Genomic DNA, 19,600 nt, shown 5'->3' on the forward strand with positions numbered 1-19,600 from the left:
GGCCCGGGGCCCCCGTTTTGGAATTGATGGCCCCCGAATCCCCGGGGGAGGTTTGGGAGGGGATTCCCGAGGGCTTTTCTCCCTTGCTTGACACCCAAAAGGGAAGTTTTTTCCCCAAGGGGCCGGCCCGGGGGGGGGGGGCCCTTTTTACAGGGGGGGGGGGGGAACAGGGGCCCCCTTTGGCCACCCCGTGGATTTGTACCCCCCCGGAGTGCAAACGGCGAACCCCCCGATGCGGGGGGGGGAGGGGGAGGACCTGTTTTTTGGCCCGTTTTTCCCCGGGGGGGGGGGTATTTTTTTGGGGGGGGGGGTTTCCTTTTTAGGTTGTCCCCCCGTTTTTCCCCGACGTGAGGGGGACCCTCCACCCAAAGGCCCCCGGGACTAGGGGCGGGATCCCCCCCCCCCCCCAAAAGGGATTGGGGGCCCCCCCCCCCCCCCCCCGCCCGCCCGCCCGCCCCCACTCGCCCTGCCGGGACAGGAGCGCCCCGAGATCGGCGCGCACATTCGCCTCTAGGCGCACGGCGAGTCGGTCGCCGCGATGCTTGCCCCGTACATCTCTCCGGAGGCGTGGTTCGTGCTCCACCACCACGAGGTCTCTTCCAGATCCGAATCTCGGCTGATCTCGGCTGATCTCGGCTGATCTCGGCTGATCTCGCCTAATCTCTCGCGCCGCGCCACCACGAGGTCTTCCAGGGCTTCTACTACTACCACCACTTTGGCGGCGACCGTAACGCCCGCGAGGCGCTCTCGGGCACGGAGCACCCAAAAGGAAATACCCGTGGCTAAAAAGGAAATATCTCTGTCTAAGGCGCTCTCGGGCTCGGAGCACTACGCCGCGGCGGTGCGGTGGAACGAGTACGACCAGGCCGCCTTCGACCCCGCATACCCGAGCCTGCCCCTCTCCGCCTTTGCGCCCGCGCTGCGCCGCGTGCTCGGCCGCGACGCCTTCTGGTGGAACAGCTCGCACCTCAAGAAGCTCGCCGTCACGGGCAACGCCGGCGTGGGGGCCGCCACCGCCGGCGGCAGCAACGACACCCGCCTCGGCGCGGCCTGCAGCACGGCCTCGGCGTGAGCTGCAGGCAAGCGCTCTCTTGCACACACTCCCAACTTCCTGTACATTTGCCAGTGCTTCCTCTCGCTAATAACGCTATAGCGATGGTGTACCATCTAGGGTATGCGGCACCCAGAGTTCTATATCTGACGTACGCTTACAGCTACATTTGATGTCCTGTGTGTTTTCATTCTTTTACCAACGGAGGCGCGGCTTGCGAGGGTGCGGGAGAGGCTGCACGCGGCGGCAAGCTCTGCCAAGCCGAGGCTCTTGGTCCTGAACGGCATCGGCGGCGGGCTCGCCTAGGCGGCCCGCCATGAAATATAGCCGTGTGTGCTGGCGTCCGGGTCCCAGCGGGTTTTCACGTAACAAGTACACACAGTACCTGGTCTCTAGTGCTCTAACAACGAAGCCCCATTCCTCGCCGAGCAAGCTCGAAATCCTTTGGCGCAACGTACAGGCGATGCGCGCTTATAGCATTCAGATTGGCCACCTCGAGGATCGCTGTCAACCTGGCCTCTAGCAGGGTGCAGAGGGCTGCCATGGCCGTTGCCTCGTACGTCACCTTCTCGAGCTTGGCCTGGCGCGCGATCAAGCGGACCAGATCGCAGAAATCCAGAAACGGCATCGCGGGCGTGGCACAGTGTTGCTCGTCTCTGATGAAGGCCGCCGCTGCCATGTGAGCCCGCCGGTTCACGACCACGGTCTCTACGCCATGGGCCATCTGGATCTGTGCGAAGGCCTCGAGAAGGGCCGTCGCACCTGGTGTCGCCCGCCGCTCCGCCGCCTCCCTCTCCATCATCTGCGCCGCCGCAACCTCCTGCTGGTACACCTGCGAATCAAGCGATGCCTCCGCCTCCACGAGCGCTGCTTCGCGTTCACGCTCGCTGACGAGGTCGGGAGTTCGCCTCTCAGCCTGCTGAGCACGCACCTTCCGAATCCATGCGCGCTCCACCAAAACACCGGCCAATGGCTTCAGCCGATCGTTGAGCGCCTTGCTCGTCTGTCGCATTCGCAAGGCACCCTGGGTGCTCGTCGCGCGCAGGATTGCGTCCACCTCATGCAGTAGCTCATCAGGAAGCGCCTCAAGCGAAACGGTCTCCATACAGCTGCTGGCTCCACCTGGCGCGTTTGGCACGCGCACCGGGACCATGGCTCTGGCTCGCTGTCCTGGATGGCGGGACCACGCCTTGGAGAGGGCTTCAAGCAGACTGCCACTGCCGAGAAGCACCTCGCCGCGTATCCTCCCGGCGGCAAGGACGTGGCAGAGGCGAATGGTCCTGTCCCATGGCTCGCTTTGCTGCGCCTGGAGTAGGCTTGCCTCTCTCAGCATGTCTTCGAGGTGAGCGACCGCGGTCTTGCGTACGTGCTCATCAAGCGAGTCGCGAACGATCAAGAGCACACCAGCTCGCGCAGCGAGCCGTCCGACGACGAGGGGACTAATGAGCTCTGGGATGCGTCGCTGCGACTCCTGGACGCCAGAGCCATCCGTCGCCATACTCGGAGGGTCCATCGGCCAGCTCACACGATGAGAGCTCGAGCCGAGCTGCTCAAACCAGAAGCTGCTGTTCACGTCAGGCGGCGTCAGTGGACGGAAGGGCCGCACACCCGTGCGCGCGCAAACCGTCTCTGCTGGCAGATCGAGGAGTCCCTCCCATGCAACGCGAGGCCCGCCGTCCACGAGATCCGAGAGCCACCGCAGACGTGTACCATCAAGCGCGAGGCCGTTGCAGAAGCACATTTCTCCACTGTGTTCTCCGAAGCGACGCCATGTGTGGTCACTGATCCCTTGCTCCCTGAGCAGGTCCGCCGCAGGCAGGTTCAAGGCATAAGGCGGCTCCCGGACTGCTGACACTCGTGTCGCGTGGCCGGCGCTCTGCGCAAGCATACCGTGCATCCGTTTTTCCCACTGGTGCGCCTCGAGAAAGCAGTACGGGCTGTTGAAGTTGATCGAACCGCCGCTGCAGCACAGGAGGTTAAGCTCCTCGTCGTTGTCGATGGCATTGACCAGATGCTGCACAGTAATGCATTTCCTGTCTTTGCGAGAAGGCTCCATGCGATCGTGTGCGTTGCCAGAGAGCTCAAGCAGCTCAGCGGTAAGGTATTCCAGTACGGCACTGACAAAAATGGCGGCATCGTGGCTGAGAGAGCGACCAGTGGCCGCCTGCAGCATCGAACGGATGATTTGGATCGGAAAGGTGAGGTTTGTTGCCTGCAGCTGGAGAGGCGGTGGGGTCGGAGCAGGCGGCGAGCCTTCTTGCTCGCTCAGAGATGAAATGTGTCGGGAGCACTTTCCGATCGCCTTCTCGCCCTCCATACACGCATGCTTTGCAAGCTCGAGCCCATTCAGGAGAAGTTTCGTGGCCGCCTCCGCGCAGCCTTTGTCAATCTTGTTGGCAGCCTCCAGGAAAGCTCGCAGGTCGGACGCGCGCGTTGCGTCATCCTTAGCCTCGAACACCTGTATCGCCTGGGACAGTGCGGTGTCGGCAAGCACGTCCTCTTCGGCAATCCAGTCGAACCGGCCCTTGAAGGAGCTCACGAGGTATTGCTCAGCTGGAACGAGACGATAATCAAGAACGACGGGGTCTGCGCCCGCGTCAGTAGGCTGGCTGGAGGTTCCCCACGAGGTGAACTTTCCTGGAGTGAGAGCCCATGCCTTAGAGCTCCTGGCTGAGAAGCCATATCGGGTGAATTTTGCTGCATGTCCGGGCCGCATCGCGACGCGCTCCGCGAGTTGCGCCCGCTCCTCGGTGCTCATACTGAGGAGGTAGCCCAAATCAGTGAACCCCAGCTCCTCAAAGGCGCTCGCGTAGACCTGCAGCCCGACGCCCTCGAGGGCCCCCACCACCGGAGGCATACCGAGAGGGAGACCATGGTGCTGATGATGAGCTGAGACGTCGAGCAGTAGTTCCGCCAAACGTGTCAGAAGCTCAATATTGAGATCGCACAGGGAGCGCATGCAGCATGCGCGCAGCTGGGACTGTGGCCAAATCTGCTGCAGCACGATGTCGATTGGCACGTCGAAGTCGCTGACCAGCGCTTCGCAAGAGATCTCGCGAACCCCGCGCCAGGTGTCTCCTACAGCCGTGCGCATGTTGCATAAGGCTGTGTTCTCCGCGAGGATGCGGGATCTGACTTCTTGCGCCGAGTCGGCTTGAGATGCGCTAGTACGGTCTTCCACAGCGGCGAGGAATGACGCAGACATCGGCTGGCTGTCAAGTGTCACAGCTCGGCGCTGAAAAAGAAAAACGCCGGCCAGCCGCCGCCCCACCGTGTCTGTGTGGACGCCAGTAGTCCCAGCAGAAGCGCATCGCAGTACACGCTGCACCGGACGCAGGCTGCCTCCTACTTTGATGAGGACGCCTTTGCGGCGCTGACCGACGCGCTGACGGCGTTCGGTCAGCACGAGCTGGGCTGCCGCGCCATCTCCCCGCCGTGGCTCTCCTTCTATGTGGACGGGTGCGAGCAGCGGCTGCACGCAGACGTGCCGCAGGCCACAGCGCGGACCACGCTGCCAAACACGCTGCCAGGCAGCTTCCAGCTTCCTCAGCCCAGAGGTCCTCAGCCCAAGAGGTCCTCACAGAGGTCCTCACACACTGACAGGCGCGGATCGCGCGGCGCAAATGCTGCTGCCGGAGCGAGCTCTCACGGGTGGCCCATATTAGAGAGGCAAGGCGCGCTGCTTACGAGGTCACAGCCTCGTCTCGATGGCGCCCACCACCCAATTTACTGCCAATTTATAACCTAACGATGTCGCCCACCACCCATTTGCAGACTAAAATGCAAAACCAGACATACCAATCGGACGAATCACTTTGAAATCACAATGTGCGACATCCAAGTCGTGCAAGCATGAAGTAGCCGACCTTCGTGGAAAAAATTTTTCTTTTCTGCGTCTCGCCGGCGATCCTGGACTAGCCTCAGACATTGCTTTTCTATGTGAGTGGTGTGCCACCATGTCCTGAGTACCCTTTTCCCTCTCGTCGTCCTAGGGCGGCGTGCTAGGCAGCGTTTTATCTTCTTATCACTGGTCGACTGCATGGTGGGCGCCATCGAGACGAGGCTGTGACCTCGCGAGCAGCGCCTTGCCTCTCTAATATGGGCCATCGGTGAGAGCTCGCTTCCTGCAGGGCGAGCAGCATTGCAACGCGATGGCGCTGTCAGAGGAGGACCTCTTGGCTCTTGGACTGAGGACCTCTTCTAGGACCTCTTGGACTTGCACGCAGAGAGGTCCTCACAAAAAAAGTGGAGACAAGATGCCTCAGCCCAAGATGTCCTCACAGAGGTCCTCACAGACTGACAACCAAGCGCCAATGGATCTCAAACAATTGTTATTTGCAAATCAATAAACTAACCAGTTGTGACAAACATGACAATCTCTCTCAACGTGCAACCGCTTCGCTGTAGGGGCCGTTACGAGTTTCCTTTCGGAAAGGAATTGTTTTTCTCGTTCCTAAAATTGCATCAAAGCGCGTGAGTGCTGCAGTGGCCGATGCCGCGGCGCGGCGCGGGGTGCTGCGCGCGCCTTTTGCTTCTCCCACATCGGCCCAAACACCTTGGTCGTGCGGTACAGGTTCTCGCCCAACGTGTGTGTGTGTAAGTGTGTGTGTGATGAGGAGGTGGAGATGTGGAGGCGGGTTGGGCATAGGACAGGCAGAAAGAAGGCTAAGGTGGACAGAGGAGCGAGAATTTCGCATTCAGGGTGGGGTCAAGGCAGTCATTCAGTCAATCAGTACTTGAGTCAGTCGGTCAATCAGTTGGTCAGTGGAGAGCAGAGAGAAGAAGTTCAGATGGAAGTGGAGAGGGGAGGCGATAGCGAGGCAACGGGGAGCAGTGGGCGGAGGGGGATTGATGGAGAGGAGTCGAGAGGCGACATGGTGGGAGGAGGGAGCTACGCTGAGGAGGACGACGAGCTTATGCTGGAGTACATGGGGAACGAGGGCGTGGGCAGCGAGGAGATCGACAGGTTCATGGGGTGGACGACAGTGGATGTGGGAGACGAGAGGTTGGGACGAGCTCGGAGGGCGGGGCCAAGCGTGGACAGACGAACCGGGTTGGAAGAGCGAGGGACTTCAGGACGAGGATTCAAACTGCGCAAAGATCAGAGGAGGGACGTGTATTCAGACAAGCGAGGTGTCGCTCTCGTGCAGCAATGTGCCGTCGAGGTGAAGGAGCAGCTCGAATGTGACCGACGCGTCAGATCGCAGTGGCATGAATGCGGCGAGGAGGTGACGTTGGTAGGCAGGCAGCGCGATAACGTCCGCGTAGCCAGAGAGGCACACCGCCACCCTCATGTGCTGGCCTGAAGTCTGCCCAGGTTGTCGGGATCACGATCCCGGCGTGAACACGACTAATGACGGATCCGCTCCTGACAGTGTTGGTATATTGTTGGCAAATCAAGACACAGAGCTCGCTCCTGACAGTGGCATGCACCGCGCCGCGGCGCGTGCCACTGTCTTTGTTTGAAGTAAAAAGTCGAATCAGAGCGGTGTCGGCGTTGTCCCCCGATTTTGTCCCCCGGACCGCCCGTCCGGACCGCTCCGGGACGCACGCCGGCGAAGCACCATCAAGCTGCTGTACGGCCCCGGCATCGCCTTCCCAGGCTTAGCTAGACTGAGAGATATTGTGCACATGGTTGATCTCATATACACTGACACTGAACCTCCCAGAGCTCGTCCCGGTCCGTCACGGCCATCCTCGGCCTCCGGAGGGCCCCCGGCCGCGGCGCGGTACGTCGGCGTCACAAATCCGACCACAGAGCACCGGGACGCGGTCGGGCGATCCGAGGCCCAGTGAGGCGTATGCATTGCCTATCCAGGGCTATCACCTGGACCTATCAGGTTCGCCGTCTCGAGGATGGCGCCGGTGAGGTCGGCGCCGCGCAGGTCGGCGCCCTCGAGGTTGGCCGACGTGAGGATGACGCCGGTGAGGACGGCGCCGCGCAAGTCGGCATTCTTCAGGTTGGCGCCGGCGAGGTTGGCGCCGGTGAGGTCCGCCTTGGAGAGCACCGCCCCATCGAGGTTCGCCCCCTGTAGCTGCGCCTCGAAGAGAACTGTCCCCTGCAGCTGCGCCCCCTGCAGCTTCGCCCCCTGCAGCTGCGCCTCGAGGCGCCATGCCCCCTGTAGCTTTGCCCACCCGAGATCTGCCCCCTGTAGCTGCGGAGAGAAGAGAAGTGCCCCCTGCAGCTCCGCATAGGCGAGTAATGCCCCCTGCAGCTGCGCACCCTGGAGAAATGCCCCCTGGTGCAGCTTCGCCTTGCGGAGATCTGCCCCCTGTAGCTGCGCCCTACCAAGGAGAGTTGCCCCCTGCAGCTGCGCCCTCTTGAGCTTCGCGCCGCGGAGCTGGGCCCCCTCCATAGAGGCGCCGGCCAGATTCGCAAAGATGAGCACAACGACGCGCACCGACTCGCCCGGCTCCCGCCGCAGCGCATCGCCCCACGCCCTCCACGCCTCGCCCAGCTCCTTCCCCTTCTCCCCCTCCACCGCCGGCAGCTCGACGCCCTCGGACCCCTCCACGAAGTCGAGATTCACCATGCGCAGGTCGGCGGCCTTCAGGCTGGTGCCGGCCAGCTTGGCGTCAGAGAGGTTGGCCGCCCGCTTGAAGCCCATAAACATCTCGTACATTCTCAAGGTATCCGCGTCAAAATCTCCGAAAGCGCGCTTCTCGGCCGGCTTGAAGAAAGCACGCTTCTCCCGCCACGCCGCCCACGCCTTGCCGAGCGCCGCTCCCTCGAGGCCCTCCACGTCCGGCGGGTCGAGGACATGCCCCTCCTGCAGCACCGCCTTCACGAGCACCGCGCCGCGCAGGTCGGATCCCTTGAGGTTCGCGCCCGCCAGCCTCGCCGCCGGCAGCTTGGCGCGCTGCAGGTCTCGGCCCTTCAGCTGCTCGCCTCGCAGGTCCGCCGGCGGACGCACTGTCGCTGCCGTTGAGCGCAAGGAGAACCGACCAGTCTGCCGTGATGCCGAGAGGCCCGGCCGCTCCAAAGGTGAAGCTGCGCGGCTCGCTAAGCGGCAAGCGCTGCACGTCCTGCCCCGCCGGCTGCTCGCCTCCCAGGCCCGCCTCGGGCGGATGCCCGGGAGGTCGCTCGGCGCCGGGCCCGAGCGGCTCTGCTCCGCCGGCCGCCTCGTCCTCGCCCGCCGCCGGCGTTGCGCCGAACAAGGCGAACATGGCGCCTAAAAATGGAGACGCTGCGCGAAAAGAATTTGTCGGCCGGTCAGCATCATCGGACATTTTTCGCGCGGCTCGCCGGTGGCGGGAAGAGCAAAGAATGTTACAATGCCCTCCGTCGCTCTCTCGAGGTTCTCGAGGTGGATATCCTTTGGCCGCGTTGGGTAGCGAGGATTGGTGTAACCCGAGCCACGGAGGCGTGTTTTCTGACGGCCGACCGTCAGTGCACGGAGTTGCCCCTTCTCCGACTGCCCCGGCTAGTTCCCGAGGAGTGACCCCTGCGATCCCCGTAGGATCGGGGCGGGGGGGAGGGGTCTCGGGTTTCGTGTGGCTAATACTTGCCTTTCGGGGAGGGGCCTCGGTTGGAAGGCGAGGCTAGCTCAACCCTACTTCTTCCCCTCCTCCCTCGAGGCAGCGAGTAGGCAGCGAGTAGTGAGGGTGGAGGGCCTCGGGAAAGGCGAGCGCAGTGGCGCGCGCCCTACGTCTTCCCCTCCCCCTCGGGAGTACCTATACGCTAGACGAGCGAAGGGCGGTGGCCAGTGCGCGGGCGAGGGGAGGGGGCGGGGGGGCGGCGGGCGGGCGGGCGGGGAGGAGGGGAGGGGAGGGGAGGCTTAGCCATGCAGCTGCTGTCGAGCCGAGGCGGCGGCAGCCGCCGCAGCTGCACCGCCTCCCGTCGCGCCGCGGTCGCCGCTCCCTCAGCGCCGTCTCCGCGTCGTCACCCGCCGTAGCTTCTCCTCCGCCGCCGCTGCCCGCTCCCGAGAGTGCGGCGGCGGTGTGAGTGGTAAAGTGCAAGGGAGGCGTGTGTGTATGTGTGCCGCAGATTGCCCCAAAATCACCCCGTTTTTGCCCATTTTCGGTCATCCGTCAAAATATCTGAAGATCTGACCGGGGGATTCTCCCCAAACCTTGCTCCACTGATCCAGCATGGGTCGTAGGCCAGGCCTGGGCAAAGAAACTAGTACCTCATCAGGCTTCCCTGAGCGTCACAGCTCGGTGATCGCGCCGGCCGGACACCACTGTAACGTCCGTTCCGGGCTTTTGAACGCGACCTTCTGGGGTAAAGACATGGGCTCTACGATGGCTCAGACTGGACTCCTCTTGGTCCCTTCTGATGCCCTAGGCCACACCTGGGCCTTACCTGGGGTCCTAGGGGCCGGGCAGGGTTTGCCCCCCCCAACTGGCCCGGAGAACCTTAAACAAGCTCACTTTTCTTTATATTAGGCTCAAGAATCTAAAGATATAAGGGCCTCGCGTTGTCCGCCGTTTATCCCCGTGACCTGCGCAATTCGTGATACCGAGGAGTCTCGAGCTTCAGCTGGTCCTACCATCATGCCGCTCTCGGAACCGCAGCGGCGCGAGCGCCGCGCCGCGCAGCGCGCTGCCGAGGCTCAGGACGCGGCTCGCGGGCAGCGCAACCGCCCGGCGCCGAGCCGGTGCTAGGCCGCCTCCGCTGCGCCTGCTTCCTTGCGCGCCGCTGGACGTCGGCCGAGAAGACCGCTTCCCTCTGGGGACCCGACTCCGCGAAGATCGCGCGCGCGTCGTGAGTGGCGGCGCGCGCGCGATCTCCGTTCCCGGCCACGCCGGTCGCAGTGGCATGGGCTCCCAGGCTCAAAAGCGCTCCCGTCAACAGCGAGCGAGCGCCGCCGCTGCTCCTCCTCCCGCCGCCGCTCCGCTCACCGAGACAAACTCGGTGCCGCCGTTCTCGCCGCCGCCGCCACCGCCGCCGCCTCGCCCCTCGCCTCCGTCACCGCCGCCCTCCATCTCGCGGCGGCGTCCCTCTGATGGCGCGGGCGCCTCGCTCACCGGCGCCTCGCCGCCGCCCCCCCCCTTCTCGCGCCGCTCCGCTCGAGCGTGGCCGCCGCCTCCCCTGTCAATCCCGCCGCCTCCCCTGTCATCCCGCCGCCCGCACCACCGCCGCCACCGCCTCGCGCCTCGCCGCCGCCGCCACCGACCGCCCTCTCCCCTACGCCGCTGAGCGCGCCGCGGTGCAGGGGGCGAGCCCCCGCTGCGCAGCCTCACCGCAGTGCACTGCGCTCTCCGCGCCCCTGACGATTAGTTGGTGTTGCACAGCATGGAGCTCGGCGAGCGTTTAGCGAGCCCCTCAGCTAGTTCTTTATATGTCCAGATGTCCAACGCCAGCCCAACACTCGCCGACCTGGCTCGGGGCGACCTGGCCTTGCTGCGCGCCCTCCTCTCCGGGCGACGGACGCGCGGCACGCTCGACGCGCGGCTCGACACCGACAAGCAGCACACGCTGCTCACCTGGGCCGCTCGTCACGGGCAGGCCGAGGCGGTGCGGCTGCTGCTCGAAGGCGGTGCGAGCATCGGGGCGACAAATGGCGGCGGCGCTTCCGCGCTGTACATCGCGTGCCAAGAGGGGCAGATTCAGTGCGTCCGGCTGCTCCTCGAGGCTGGCGCGGCGACCGACCAAGCGGATTTTGAAGGCCGCACGCCGCTGTACGTCGCGAGCCTGCAGGGCCATGACCAGTGCGTCCGGCTGCTTCTCGAGGCGAGCGCGGCGGTCAACCAAGCCAAGGACGACGGCGCCACGCCGCTGTACATCGCGTGCCAGAACGGCTACCTCGAGTGCGTCCGGCTGCTTCTCGAGGCGAGCGCGGCGATTAATCAAGCTGATGAAGAAGGCACCACGCCGCTGTACATCGCATGCTATCAGGGCCACCTCGAGTGCGTCCGGCTGCTCCTTGATGCCAGCGCGGTGGTGGTGGTCGACCAAGCCTACAACAATGGCGCCACGCCGCTGCGCATCGCGTGCCAGCAGGGCCACCTCGAGATCGCCCGGCTGCTTCTCGAGGCTGGCGCGGCGTTCGACCAAGCCTGCAACAACGGAGCCACGCCGCTGTCCATGGCGTGCCAGAAGGGCCACCTCGACATCGTCCAGCTGCTCCTCGAGGCTGGCGCAGCGACCGACCAAGCCAGGGACGGCGGCGACACGCCGCTGCTCATCGCGTGCGAGAACAACAGCCTCGAGTGCGTTCGGCTGCTCCTCAAGGCCGGCGCGGCGGTCAATCAGGCCGAGCAGAACGGCGCCACGCCGCTGCTCGTCGCGTGCCTGAATGGCCACATCGAGGTCGCCAAGCTCCTCTCCTCCTACGGCGCCTCCCGCGCCGCAACGCCCTTTGGCACGCCCGAGGAGGTTGCAAACGGTGAAGGCCACGCCGACCTCGCCGCTTGGCTGGTCGCCAGCCGCGGCTGGACGCCGCTCCAGCATCTCGAGGCCTGCCCGAGACTAGCGGCCGAAGGCGTGAGCGTGCTGTCCTCACGCCCATTGCCCCTCTTCCGCAGGCGCTCACCGTCGACCGGGCGCGGACGCTGCTGCGCGGCGGCGCTGACTCTTCCTCCGGCGAGCCTTCTGCCCTCGAGCGGGCGCGCGTCCTCTGCTCGTGGAGCGAGTCGGATCCGACCGCTGCGGCCATCGGTTCCACAGTCGAGATCCGCTCTCTCGTCTCGCGGCCGTCGCTCAACGGCAAGGTTTGCCTCGTCGTCTCCGCAAACGCTTCGACGGCCCGCTTCGGCGTGCGCGTGGCGGGCGAGGCCAAGGCACTCGCACTGAGGCGCGCTATGCAATGGTCTCCCCCCGACTCGCCGGATCCTCTCTTGAACACCCGAAGCCGCTTCTCCCCGCCCTCAGAACACCCGAAGCCGCCTCTCCCCGCCCTCAGGCCGGCCAACCTGCAGCCAGCGGCCGAGGCGGTGGAGGTGGGCAGGCTGGTCCTCAAGGCGGCGGAGTGGTCGCCGCAGTCGCACGAGCTCTTCCCGGAGGCGGCTCGCAAGTGGGCGGTCGAGGTGATGCGGCTGGGCTACCTGATCGCTTGGGACGAGGAGCGCTTCGTTGGCCGCGAGGGAGCGGCTCCAGAACTGGCGGACATCTGGCGCAGTTTCGTGCTGCCAAGGGTGGTGGTGCGGGCCGCCGCCGACGTGCGCAAACGCACATCGCGCCGCCCATGAGGAAACGATATGAAGAGCGTGTGCGTGTGCGCGGTGGATCTGTTCGCTGTGATCGGCCTCTGTCTTGTCTTTCGCCTGTGTCTCGGCAGCCACAGGCTGTCCTGTGATCGAGTCCTGTGGGGCTTACACCAGTGTGACTCTCTGTACTCTGAGTCCCGCGACCCGAAAACCGCGGATCCGCGCAGCATCGAAAACTCTCGTCACTTATCTCCACAGTCCTACGTAAAGCCGTAATGGCCATGGAATGGTCTACACGATCTACGGCTTCCCCCACGCTCTCCGCCTCCCGCGCGCGCCCCCACCTCTGCCCCGGTTGCCATTGCCTGCGCCGGCACGCCCCCCGCGACCACCGGCGCCGCCGACGCTCCCGCGAGCCCGCGTACTAGCTTCCGCGCAGCTGCCGACGCTGCCACGAGCGCTGCCTCCACCCGTCGCATCGGGCGGCCAGACGAGAGAGGAGGCGAGGCGGTGAGCCGGGAGGGTGCCCTCCCAGCTGGTGCCCTCCGCCCTTGGCAGCAGAGGAGGGGAGAGGACGGCTGGGAGAGGAGTTGCCGAGGCCCTCGGCCGAATAGATGGAGCCGATGCTGTGCGGCGAGGCGGAGAGGTGGCGCATGAGCACAGGCCCGACCGGGCCGAGCACGTTGATCGAGAGGCCCGTCATCATGAGCACAGAGGAGTAGACGCCCGTCACGCCGAATCGGTGCCATGGCCACTCGGCGTTGAGCATGCCGCCGGGGCACGCACCCTCCCGTCAAGGCGGTCAACGCAAGCGGCCGGCCCTTGTGTCAGCTGCTTCAGTGTGGTTCCCTCCGCGCCGCGAAGAAGAGAAGAAATACGCCTTCCCCTCTTCCCAGGTCTTCCCCTCACATCATCGGCGTGCCCAGAGAGACGCGGCTCCCTCCGTCGGACCCCGTGCGCTCGCCCTTGCGCAGCGGGGCCAGGAGCGAGGCCGTCATCTGCTGCGCCTTTGCCTGCACCGTCTTGTCGGTGACCACCGCGGCGAGCGCCATCACGAGGGCGCCCACCACGCCAAAGGTGGCGAGGTAGAGGAAGGCGTGCAGCGTGTGCGCCTCTGGCGAGACGAGGAGCTGCAGCGCGGAGAGGACGCGCAGCGCGTCGAGCAGGATGCCTGCGTCGAGACACACGCCCCGAGTGGGTTGGCGCGAGCGGGCGGCGCGGGGCGAGATGGAGAGGGGTGCGTCCGGAGGCCGCACACCCGTTGCGGCGACGAGGAGGAGGAGGCCGCCGCCGCCGAGCATGCCATGCACGACCGTCGGGGCCACGCCGAGCGCGTTGAAGAGGAGCCAGCGCCAGAGGTCGTGCGAGGTGGCGACGAGCCGGTCGATGCCGGGAGGCGGGGGCGGCGGGGGCGGGGCGGGCGGGTACATATCTGTCTGCCAAAACCACTCGCTGTCGGTGGAGTGGTCAACCTCCGACCAGTAGGCGGGAGGCCACCCAGCGGGCTCGGGGGCGGGCTCGACGTCTTGCCACGGCCAGAGGAGGCCGAGCGCGTTGTGCAGGAGAAGAAAGTAGACGACGGCGGGCAGAGTGGCGCCCCACGCAAAGGCTGGAGCCTACAGGGTCCACATATCGCGCGCGCATCGCGCCGCTGCCCTGCCTCCTGTGGCGCGCCGAACGAGCGCGCCTTGAGCCGATCGGTGTGCCGCATCACGAGCAGGGAGACGCACCAGCAGGCCGAGAAGAGGAGCGACCAGAGGCGTGGAAAGGTTTCGGAGAGGCTTCCGCCGTCACAGGAGGAGGACGAGGAGGCGTCGCGAGCAATGCACCAGAGCACAACGCCGCTCTGCAGGAAGCCGAGATAGAGGAGGAGCGGCATCGATGCGACCGCGCGCTGCGAGCGGCGCCAGATTAGCACGGCGAGCGCCACTTGCGGCAGCGGGACGAGCAGGAGGTAGAGGGAGGCGACGCCGGCGCAGGCGGGCCCCGACACGCGGCCGTCCCCGTCGATGGCTTGGACGATGGCGTCCCTACCCACAGATTCGAAGGGTGTGGACGCACCGCGGGCGTTGATGGCGTGTGGTCGCCGGGTGGTGGCACGCACCACAGCTGTACGGCGACAATGGACGAGGACATGGCGCCGGCAAAGTAGAAGATGTCGGAGGCGGACGCCGCGGGCGCGCCGCCGCCGTCCTGGCGGCCGAGGTACCGGCCATGAAAGAAGAGGAAGCCCGAGTATGCGCCTCCGGCAAGCACGCCGAGCGGCGCTCCGCCCACCGAAGTTGACAAGCACCAGAGCCCGATGCCACAGACGTGATAAAGGCAGCCGCTGCAGAAGCCGAGGAGCAGGCCGGGCGAGCCAATCACTGGGAGGAGGCCGAACTCGGCCGGGTTGTGGCCGAGCTGCGGCGCGCCCGCACGGACGAGCGCTGCGTGCACAGCGCCGTGAATGCGATCGGGCGAGCAGCCGGCTTCGTAGGCGGCCGCGGCCGCGTTCTCGAGGCTCACCAGCTCGACCGAGTGCTGCGGTGCCGCGTCGTCGGCGGTGGACTTGCTTGCCTTCATATCTCAGTAGGCCTTGTGTCGGGGACGCGCCCAGGTGCAGCCGGCTTTGATCATGCCTCGTCTCTTTATTTTTTTTGAGAGCGCCTTCAAAACGAGACCGTCAATCAATCAGACCGTGCGCGGAGGGGGGGTTCCGAGCGGTGATGTCAGTGAGGGATGTGTGTGTTGTCGTGCTAGTGTCTGGTGTCTACTAGCCCCGAGTAGAGGGGGCGTTCCGCCGCTAGGGGAAGCCCGGAGCGCAATAAATAAATAAATAAAACGGGCACGCCAAGCGAGGGGTGGGAGAAGGACAGGGTCCCCACCTGACGAGCAGGATCTTGTAAGGACGATCAGGGACACAGGGGAACGGGAGCGGGGAGCGCATCGCGACACGGAGGGGGGCTGGGGGGCTGGGCAGGGTTCACCCACACGACAGGGTCCCAGGGACTCCTCTCTCGTATAGGACAGGTTGCACCCGGCGGCACGGGGGCAGGCGCGGGCCTCCTACTGGTTGCGCTCTCCTAGTTCTCCTGCTCCTGACAAGGGACAGCGACAGGCTCGCAGCACGGTGGACTCCCTATTCCACTGGCGATCTCTCTCGACTAGCGACCTTCCTCCGGCTTCTCACCAGCAGTCTCTCACTACCACGGGCCCACTGACAGAGGCGGCCAAAAGGCTCACGTGGGTGGCAGGGCGGTGATAGGAGTCTCCCACTCTGTGGGCTTCGCTAGAGGTGCGGCCCCTGCGCGTGTCCTCGCCCTTGTGCGGTCTTGAAGGGGAAGGGGAAGGGGCTGTGTGTGTGTGTGTGTGTGTGTGTGTGTGTGTGTGTGTGTGTGTGTGTGTGTGTGTGTGTGTGTGTGTGTGTGCCTGCGGGCGCTGTGCGAGCCGCCCTGAACGACCACAACGTTGAGCGCGCTCGAGCACCGAAGCACCGCGAGAGCGCCGGCGATATCGGCGCTCCGGGCGCCCGGTCATCTGCAGGTGAATGCTCAGCCAGACGCTCACCTACACATTCACATGCCGGCCACCGTGGCCTGTGGAGAAGCTCGCCGTCCATTCTGTGTCCAGGCCTGCTGCGCACTCGCGGTGCTCTGCTCTCGGCGAGCGGGAGCGCAAGCGATGGCGGCGACGACGGCGGCGCGGACGGCAAATGCGCCATTCGCGGCGCTGCTCCACGTCTCGTCGACTCGCGCCCTGGAGCAGGGGCCGCTCGAGCAGGGGCCGCTCCTCCTCCGGCACGCACTCGGCGACCTTGGACTCGGCGGTGGGCTCCTGCCAGTGCTCGAGTTCGTGGGTGGAGGGTGGTGAAAGGTGAGGGCCGAAATGTATTGCTATTGGCAGGTGTTTGGTCGTTGCGCGCTCATCCTCGTGAAGCCAACGATAAGGGGCTCCAGCGTCCAGGCCGTCAGACGGGAAGAGCTCCCAGACAGGACGTGGTACCATGAGACCTCGGTTTGTGTCGACGAGGGATCAGGGTCGAGTCTCGAACGTCTCGGGTGTGCCACTGACGAGCCGTACCGGAGGTGTGCACTCAAGTGGCGCCACCGCCCCAGAGGCAGAGCCTGTGGGCTGGTGGTGGTGCGCTCCTGTACCTACCCACGGCGGCTTTACTTTTATGGCGGCCCCCCAGTCGCACCGTCGGACCCCGCGCGCGGGCGGGGCCGCAAAACTATTTTCGTGGGTCAAGTACCTCAGTGCTCAGTTCTGAGTTCAGTGTGCCCCGCAGTAGTAAGTATATGAACAAAAAGGAGAACCTCCAGAGCGAGAGAGACAGAGAGCGAGGGAGGGGGTCCCACCGAGAGACAGACGCAGAGCTGCAGAACACACCCATGGGAAGAGCAGTCTCGCTCCAGAGCGAGCAAGAGACTCAGTCGGATAGATTGTGCGGCGCCGGGTTACGGCCGCGCAAGTGATGCGATAGGTCCAGACGCGCACACGCCAGAGGGCTACTGCCCCGGGGAGCCGCCTCGAGGCGCGCGGCAGAGGTAGAGGCGCATGCGGTCGAAGCGGGCAGACCCCGCGGCGGGCGCGTGAAGCCGGCGCCATCGCCAGCAGCCGCTCCTTCTCTCCGGTAGTGGAGGGGGCAGGGGGGGGGGCGGCGGCGGCGGGCGAATAGGCGAGGCCTCAGATCGAGGAGACGCAGAGGTAGATGTTCTCCATGTACTCCTCGATGACGGCGTTCGGGGACACAAAGTCCCTGGCAGAGGGGGGAACCCGTCAGGCAGGGGGGGGGGGGAGGTCGAGGGAGTGTCCAGGGAGTGTCTAGGAAGTGTCTAGGAAGTGCTAGGGAGTTGTCTGGGGAGTGTCTAGGAAGTGTCTAGGAAGTGTCACCAGTTGCCGACGGCATGCTCCTCTGGGAAGTGTCTAGGAAGTCTTTGGGGAGTGTCTAGGAGGTGTCGCCAGTTGCCGACGGCATGCTCCTCTCCGCCGCCCTCGGCGCCAGCTTCGTTGATGTCCGCGGCGATCTGCTCGGCCTGTAGCATCAACTGCGATGCTCTAGCGTGCGTGGCGGCGGGTGGGGGCGCGGCGGGTGTGTGCGGCCGCCTTCTTCTCGCCCTCCCGCTTCTGCTTGCGCGGGCCCTTGAGGCCCTTGCACGGCGAGTCGAACTTCTTGAGCGGCACTAGCTCCCACTCGATGCCGCGCCAGTACGGGTGGTCGAGCAGCTCGCTGACGCCCCTCGCCCCGCACCCGAGCCGCGTCTTGTGGTCCTGGTCGAGCGACATGAGCCGTGAGGACTACTACTTCTGCAGTGGCTCCCGTCTCGGCGCCGTCTTGTGGAGCCTGGTCCAGCAGCGCCTTGACGAGCGCCTCGCACTGCGAGTCCGCAAACTCGTGGTGCCGGTAGACGGGGCAGTCGTATTCGGGGTGGCTGAACGGGACGGTGCCTGCATGGGGAGAGATGGGGAGATATGGGGAGATTAGTGCTCGGGGTGGCTGAACGGGACGGTGCCTGCATGGGGAGAGATGGGGAGAGATGGGGAGATTAGTGCTCGGGGTGGCTGAACGGGACGGTGCCTGCATGGGGAGAGATGGGGAGAGATGGGGAGATTAGTGCTCGGGGTGGCTGAACGGGACGGTGCCTGGCCGAGCTCACTCACACTCAGTCTTCACAGTCGTGCTCCGCGTGTGTGGTGGAGCGGGGGCGGGGCCGGCCGAGAGCTCGTTAGGGCTAGGGGTTAGGGTTAGGGTTAAGGGGTTAGGGTTAGGGGTTACGGGTCAGGGTTAGGGTGAGGGGTTAGGTTGAGGGTGAGGGGTCAGGGTTAGGGTGAGGGGTTAGGGTGAGGGTGAGGGTGAGGGTGAGGGTGCCGGCGGAGAACTCGTAGGTCAGCACGCCGACGGTGTACCAGTCGCACGAGAATCCGTACTGCTCGCGCCTAATTAATTAATTAACTAATTAATTAATGGCTAGTTAATTAGTCGCACGAGAACCCGTACTGCTCGCGCCGGTCCTTGGCCCACCGCACCTCGGGCGCCATGTAGCAGTCCGTCCCTACCGCGAAACAAAACAGAGGCGGCGGGTGGGCCGCACGGATTTCTTTTGGGGGGGGCGGCGCCGCCGCGAGGACTCTGTGCCGACGCGCGAGCGGCGCTTGGGCGACTTCTTTGTCACGCGCGCTGCGAGGCCCATGTCGATGAGCCGGATGTGGCCTTGCTCGTCGATGAGCAGGTTCTCGGGCTTGAGGTCGCGGTATAGCACCGACGCCTGGTGCATGTACGCTATCACGCAGACCGTCTCCATCACCACGAACCGGACCTGGCCGGAGGGAGGGCGGGCAGGGAGGAGGCGTGGGCTGGCCCCGAGGTGAGCCGCCTCGTGGGGAGATATGGGGAGATATGGGGAGATGTGGGGAGATGTGGGGAGATATGGGGAGATATGGGGAGATATTTGGAGAGATGGGGAGAGATGGGGAGGTATGGGGAGATATGGGGAGAGATGGGGAGAGATGGGGAGGTGAGCCGCCTCGTGGGGAGCTGCGGCGAGAGGAGAGGAGGTGTTGGGAGGAGGGGTTGGGAGGAGGGGTTGGGAGGAGGGGTTGGGAGGAGGTGTTTGGGTGGAGGTGTTTGGGCGACCTGGTCCGGCGTGAGTCGCTTCTTGGTGAGAACGAACTCGGAGAGGTCGCCCGCGGGCACCAAGTCCATGACGAGGACGAGGAACTCTTGGTTCTGGAAGGAGTAGTGCAGGTTGACCAGCAGCGGGTGCGAGAGCGACGCCATCAGGTCCTTCTCGAGCCAGATCTTCTTGCGCCACGAGGAGCCGAGGCAGCGCCGCATCATCTCCTTGTGCATCACCTTCAACTCAACTCAGTCGAGTAATAAGTAATGACTCAATTCAAGAATGACTCGTCTCCTGGTGTGCATCACCTTCATCGCGTACCGCTTGCCGCAGTCCCGCTTGACCACCTCGAGCACCTGACCGGAAGCGCCGAAGAGCTTGATGCAGACCGATTCATTCTCAGCTACCAATCAACCTGCCGCACCTGCCCGAACCCTCCCTGGCCAAGCACGCGCAGCAGCCGAAAGTCGGGCAGCCCCGGCACCACCCCCTCCTTCGCCTTGAGCTCCAGGATGTACGAAAAGTGGTCCGAGCGAAGGAAGGGCTCGTAGCACTGCGCCTGCAGTCCTCGTCACTAACTATTAGTACCACTAGTCGTAAGGCTCGTAGCACGGTGCCTGCAGTTCTCGGTCTCAACTCCTCGCAATGCTAACTCAGGGCTCTACCACTGCGCCTCCATCGCCGCCACCGCCGCCAGCTGCGCGCTGTCGAAGATCCGGCGCGCGGCGGCGGCGGGCAGCGACGCGTCTGCCGCGGCCCGCGTCTGCGAGAGCAGCTCCGCCCTCGCCTGTTGACGACCAAGAATGCACCAGTAACTAACGGGCAGAACCGCGTCTGCGCGAGCAGCCCCTCCCCCCCC

General features: G+C 65.0%; 6 protein-coding genes across 6 annotated transcripts in view; 3 read left to right on the plus strand and 3 right to left on the minus strand.

The window, feature by feature from the left end:
- EMIHUDRAFT_442875 (hypothetical protein) overlaps positions 1–1,231 on the plus strand; it is a 2,034-nt gene extending 803 nt beyond the window's left edge. Inside the window, exons 4-6 of the mRNA XM_005781263.1 lie at positions 515–592; positions 685–741; positions 809–1,231. Coding sequence (XP_005781320.1) covers positions 515–592; positions 685–741; positions 809–1,072 — 399 coding nt within the window. The 3' untranslated portion in view covers positions 1,073–1,231. The remainder of the gene's footprint in view (positions 1–514; positions 593–684; positions 742–808) is intronic.
- Positions 1,232–4,243: 3,012 nt separating this feature from the next.
- EMIHUDRAFT_234410 (hypothetical protein) lies at positions 4,244–4,794 on the plus strand (the record flags this gene model as incomplete). The annotated part of the gene is made up of 3 exons (XM_005781264.1): positions 4,244–4,270; positions 4,389–4,608; positions 4,742–4,794. The coding sequence occupies 3 exons, from the start codon at positions 4,244–4,246 to the stop codon at positions 4,792–4,794; spliced, it is 300 nt and encodes a 99-aa protein (XP_005781321.1).
- A 2,067-nt stretch (positions 4,795–6,861) lies between these two features.
- EMIHUDRAFT_72948 (putative AFH1-interacting protein) lies at positions 6,862–7,953 on the minus strand (the record flags this gene model as incomplete). Its single annotated transcript, XM_005781265.1, has 3 exons — positions 6,862–7,464; positions 7,582–7,647; positions 7,795–7,953. Coding segments are annotated over 3 exons (828 nt in total), but the record flags the coding sequence as incomplete, so codon positions are not given.
- Positions 7,954–9,283: 1,330 nt separating this feature from the next.
- On the plus strand, positions 9,284–12,184 carry EMIHUDRAFT_234412 (hypothetical protein; the record flags this gene model as incomplete). Its single annotated transcript, XM_005781266.1, has 3 exons — positions 9,284–9,380; positions 9,611–9,651; positions 11,522–12,184. 3 exons carry the CDS (start codon positions 9,284–9,286, stop codon positions 12,182–12,184), a joined length of 801 nt encoding a protein of 266 aa, XP_005781323.1.
- Positions 12,185–13,034: 850 nt separating this feature from the next.
- Positions 13,035–14,707, minus strand: EMIHUDRAFT_468634 (hypothetical protein; the record flags this gene model as incomplete). The annotated part of the gene is made up of 4 exons (XM_005781267.1): positions 13,035–13,313; positions 13,401–13,758; positions 13,830–14,172; positions 14,247–14,707. 4 exons carry the CDS (start codon positions 14,705–14,707, stop codon positions 13,048–13,050), a joined length of 1,428 nt encoding a protein of 475 aa, XP_005781324.1. The 3' UTR covers positions 13,035–13,047.
- A 2,103-nt stretch (positions 14,708–16,810) lies between these two features.
- The window catches only part of EMIHUDRAFT_234416 (hypothetical protein), a gene marked incomplete at both ends in the record, with an annotated part of 5,639 nt that continues 2,849 nt past the window's right edge, over positions 16,811–19,600 (minus strand). Inside the window, 8 exons of the mRNA XM_005781268.1 lie at positions 16,811–16,883; positions 17,295–17,395; positions 17,430–17,572; positions 18,152–18,177; positions 18,254–18,441; positions 18,759–18,977; positions 19,050–19,097; positions 19,166–19,300. Of these exons, the coding sequence (XP_005781325.1) occupies positions 16,811–16,883; positions 17,295–17,395; positions 17,430–17,572; positions 18,152–18,177; positions 18,254–18,441; positions 18,759–18,977; positions 19,050–19,097; positions 19,166–19,300 (933 nt within the window). The remainder of the gene's footprint in view (positions 16,884–17,294; positions 17,396–17,429; positions 17,573–18,151; positions 18,178–18,253; positions 18,442–18,758; positions 18,978–19,049; positions 19,098–19,165; positions 19,301–19,600) is intronic.

Source organism: Emiliania huxleyi (assembly GCF_000372725.1).
Source record: "Emiliania huxleyi CCMP1516 chromosome Unknown EMIHUscaffold_204, whole genome shotgun sequence".
Lineage (NCBI taxonomy): Eukaryota > Haptophyta > Isochrysidales > Noelaerhabdaceae > Emiliania > Emiliania huxleyi.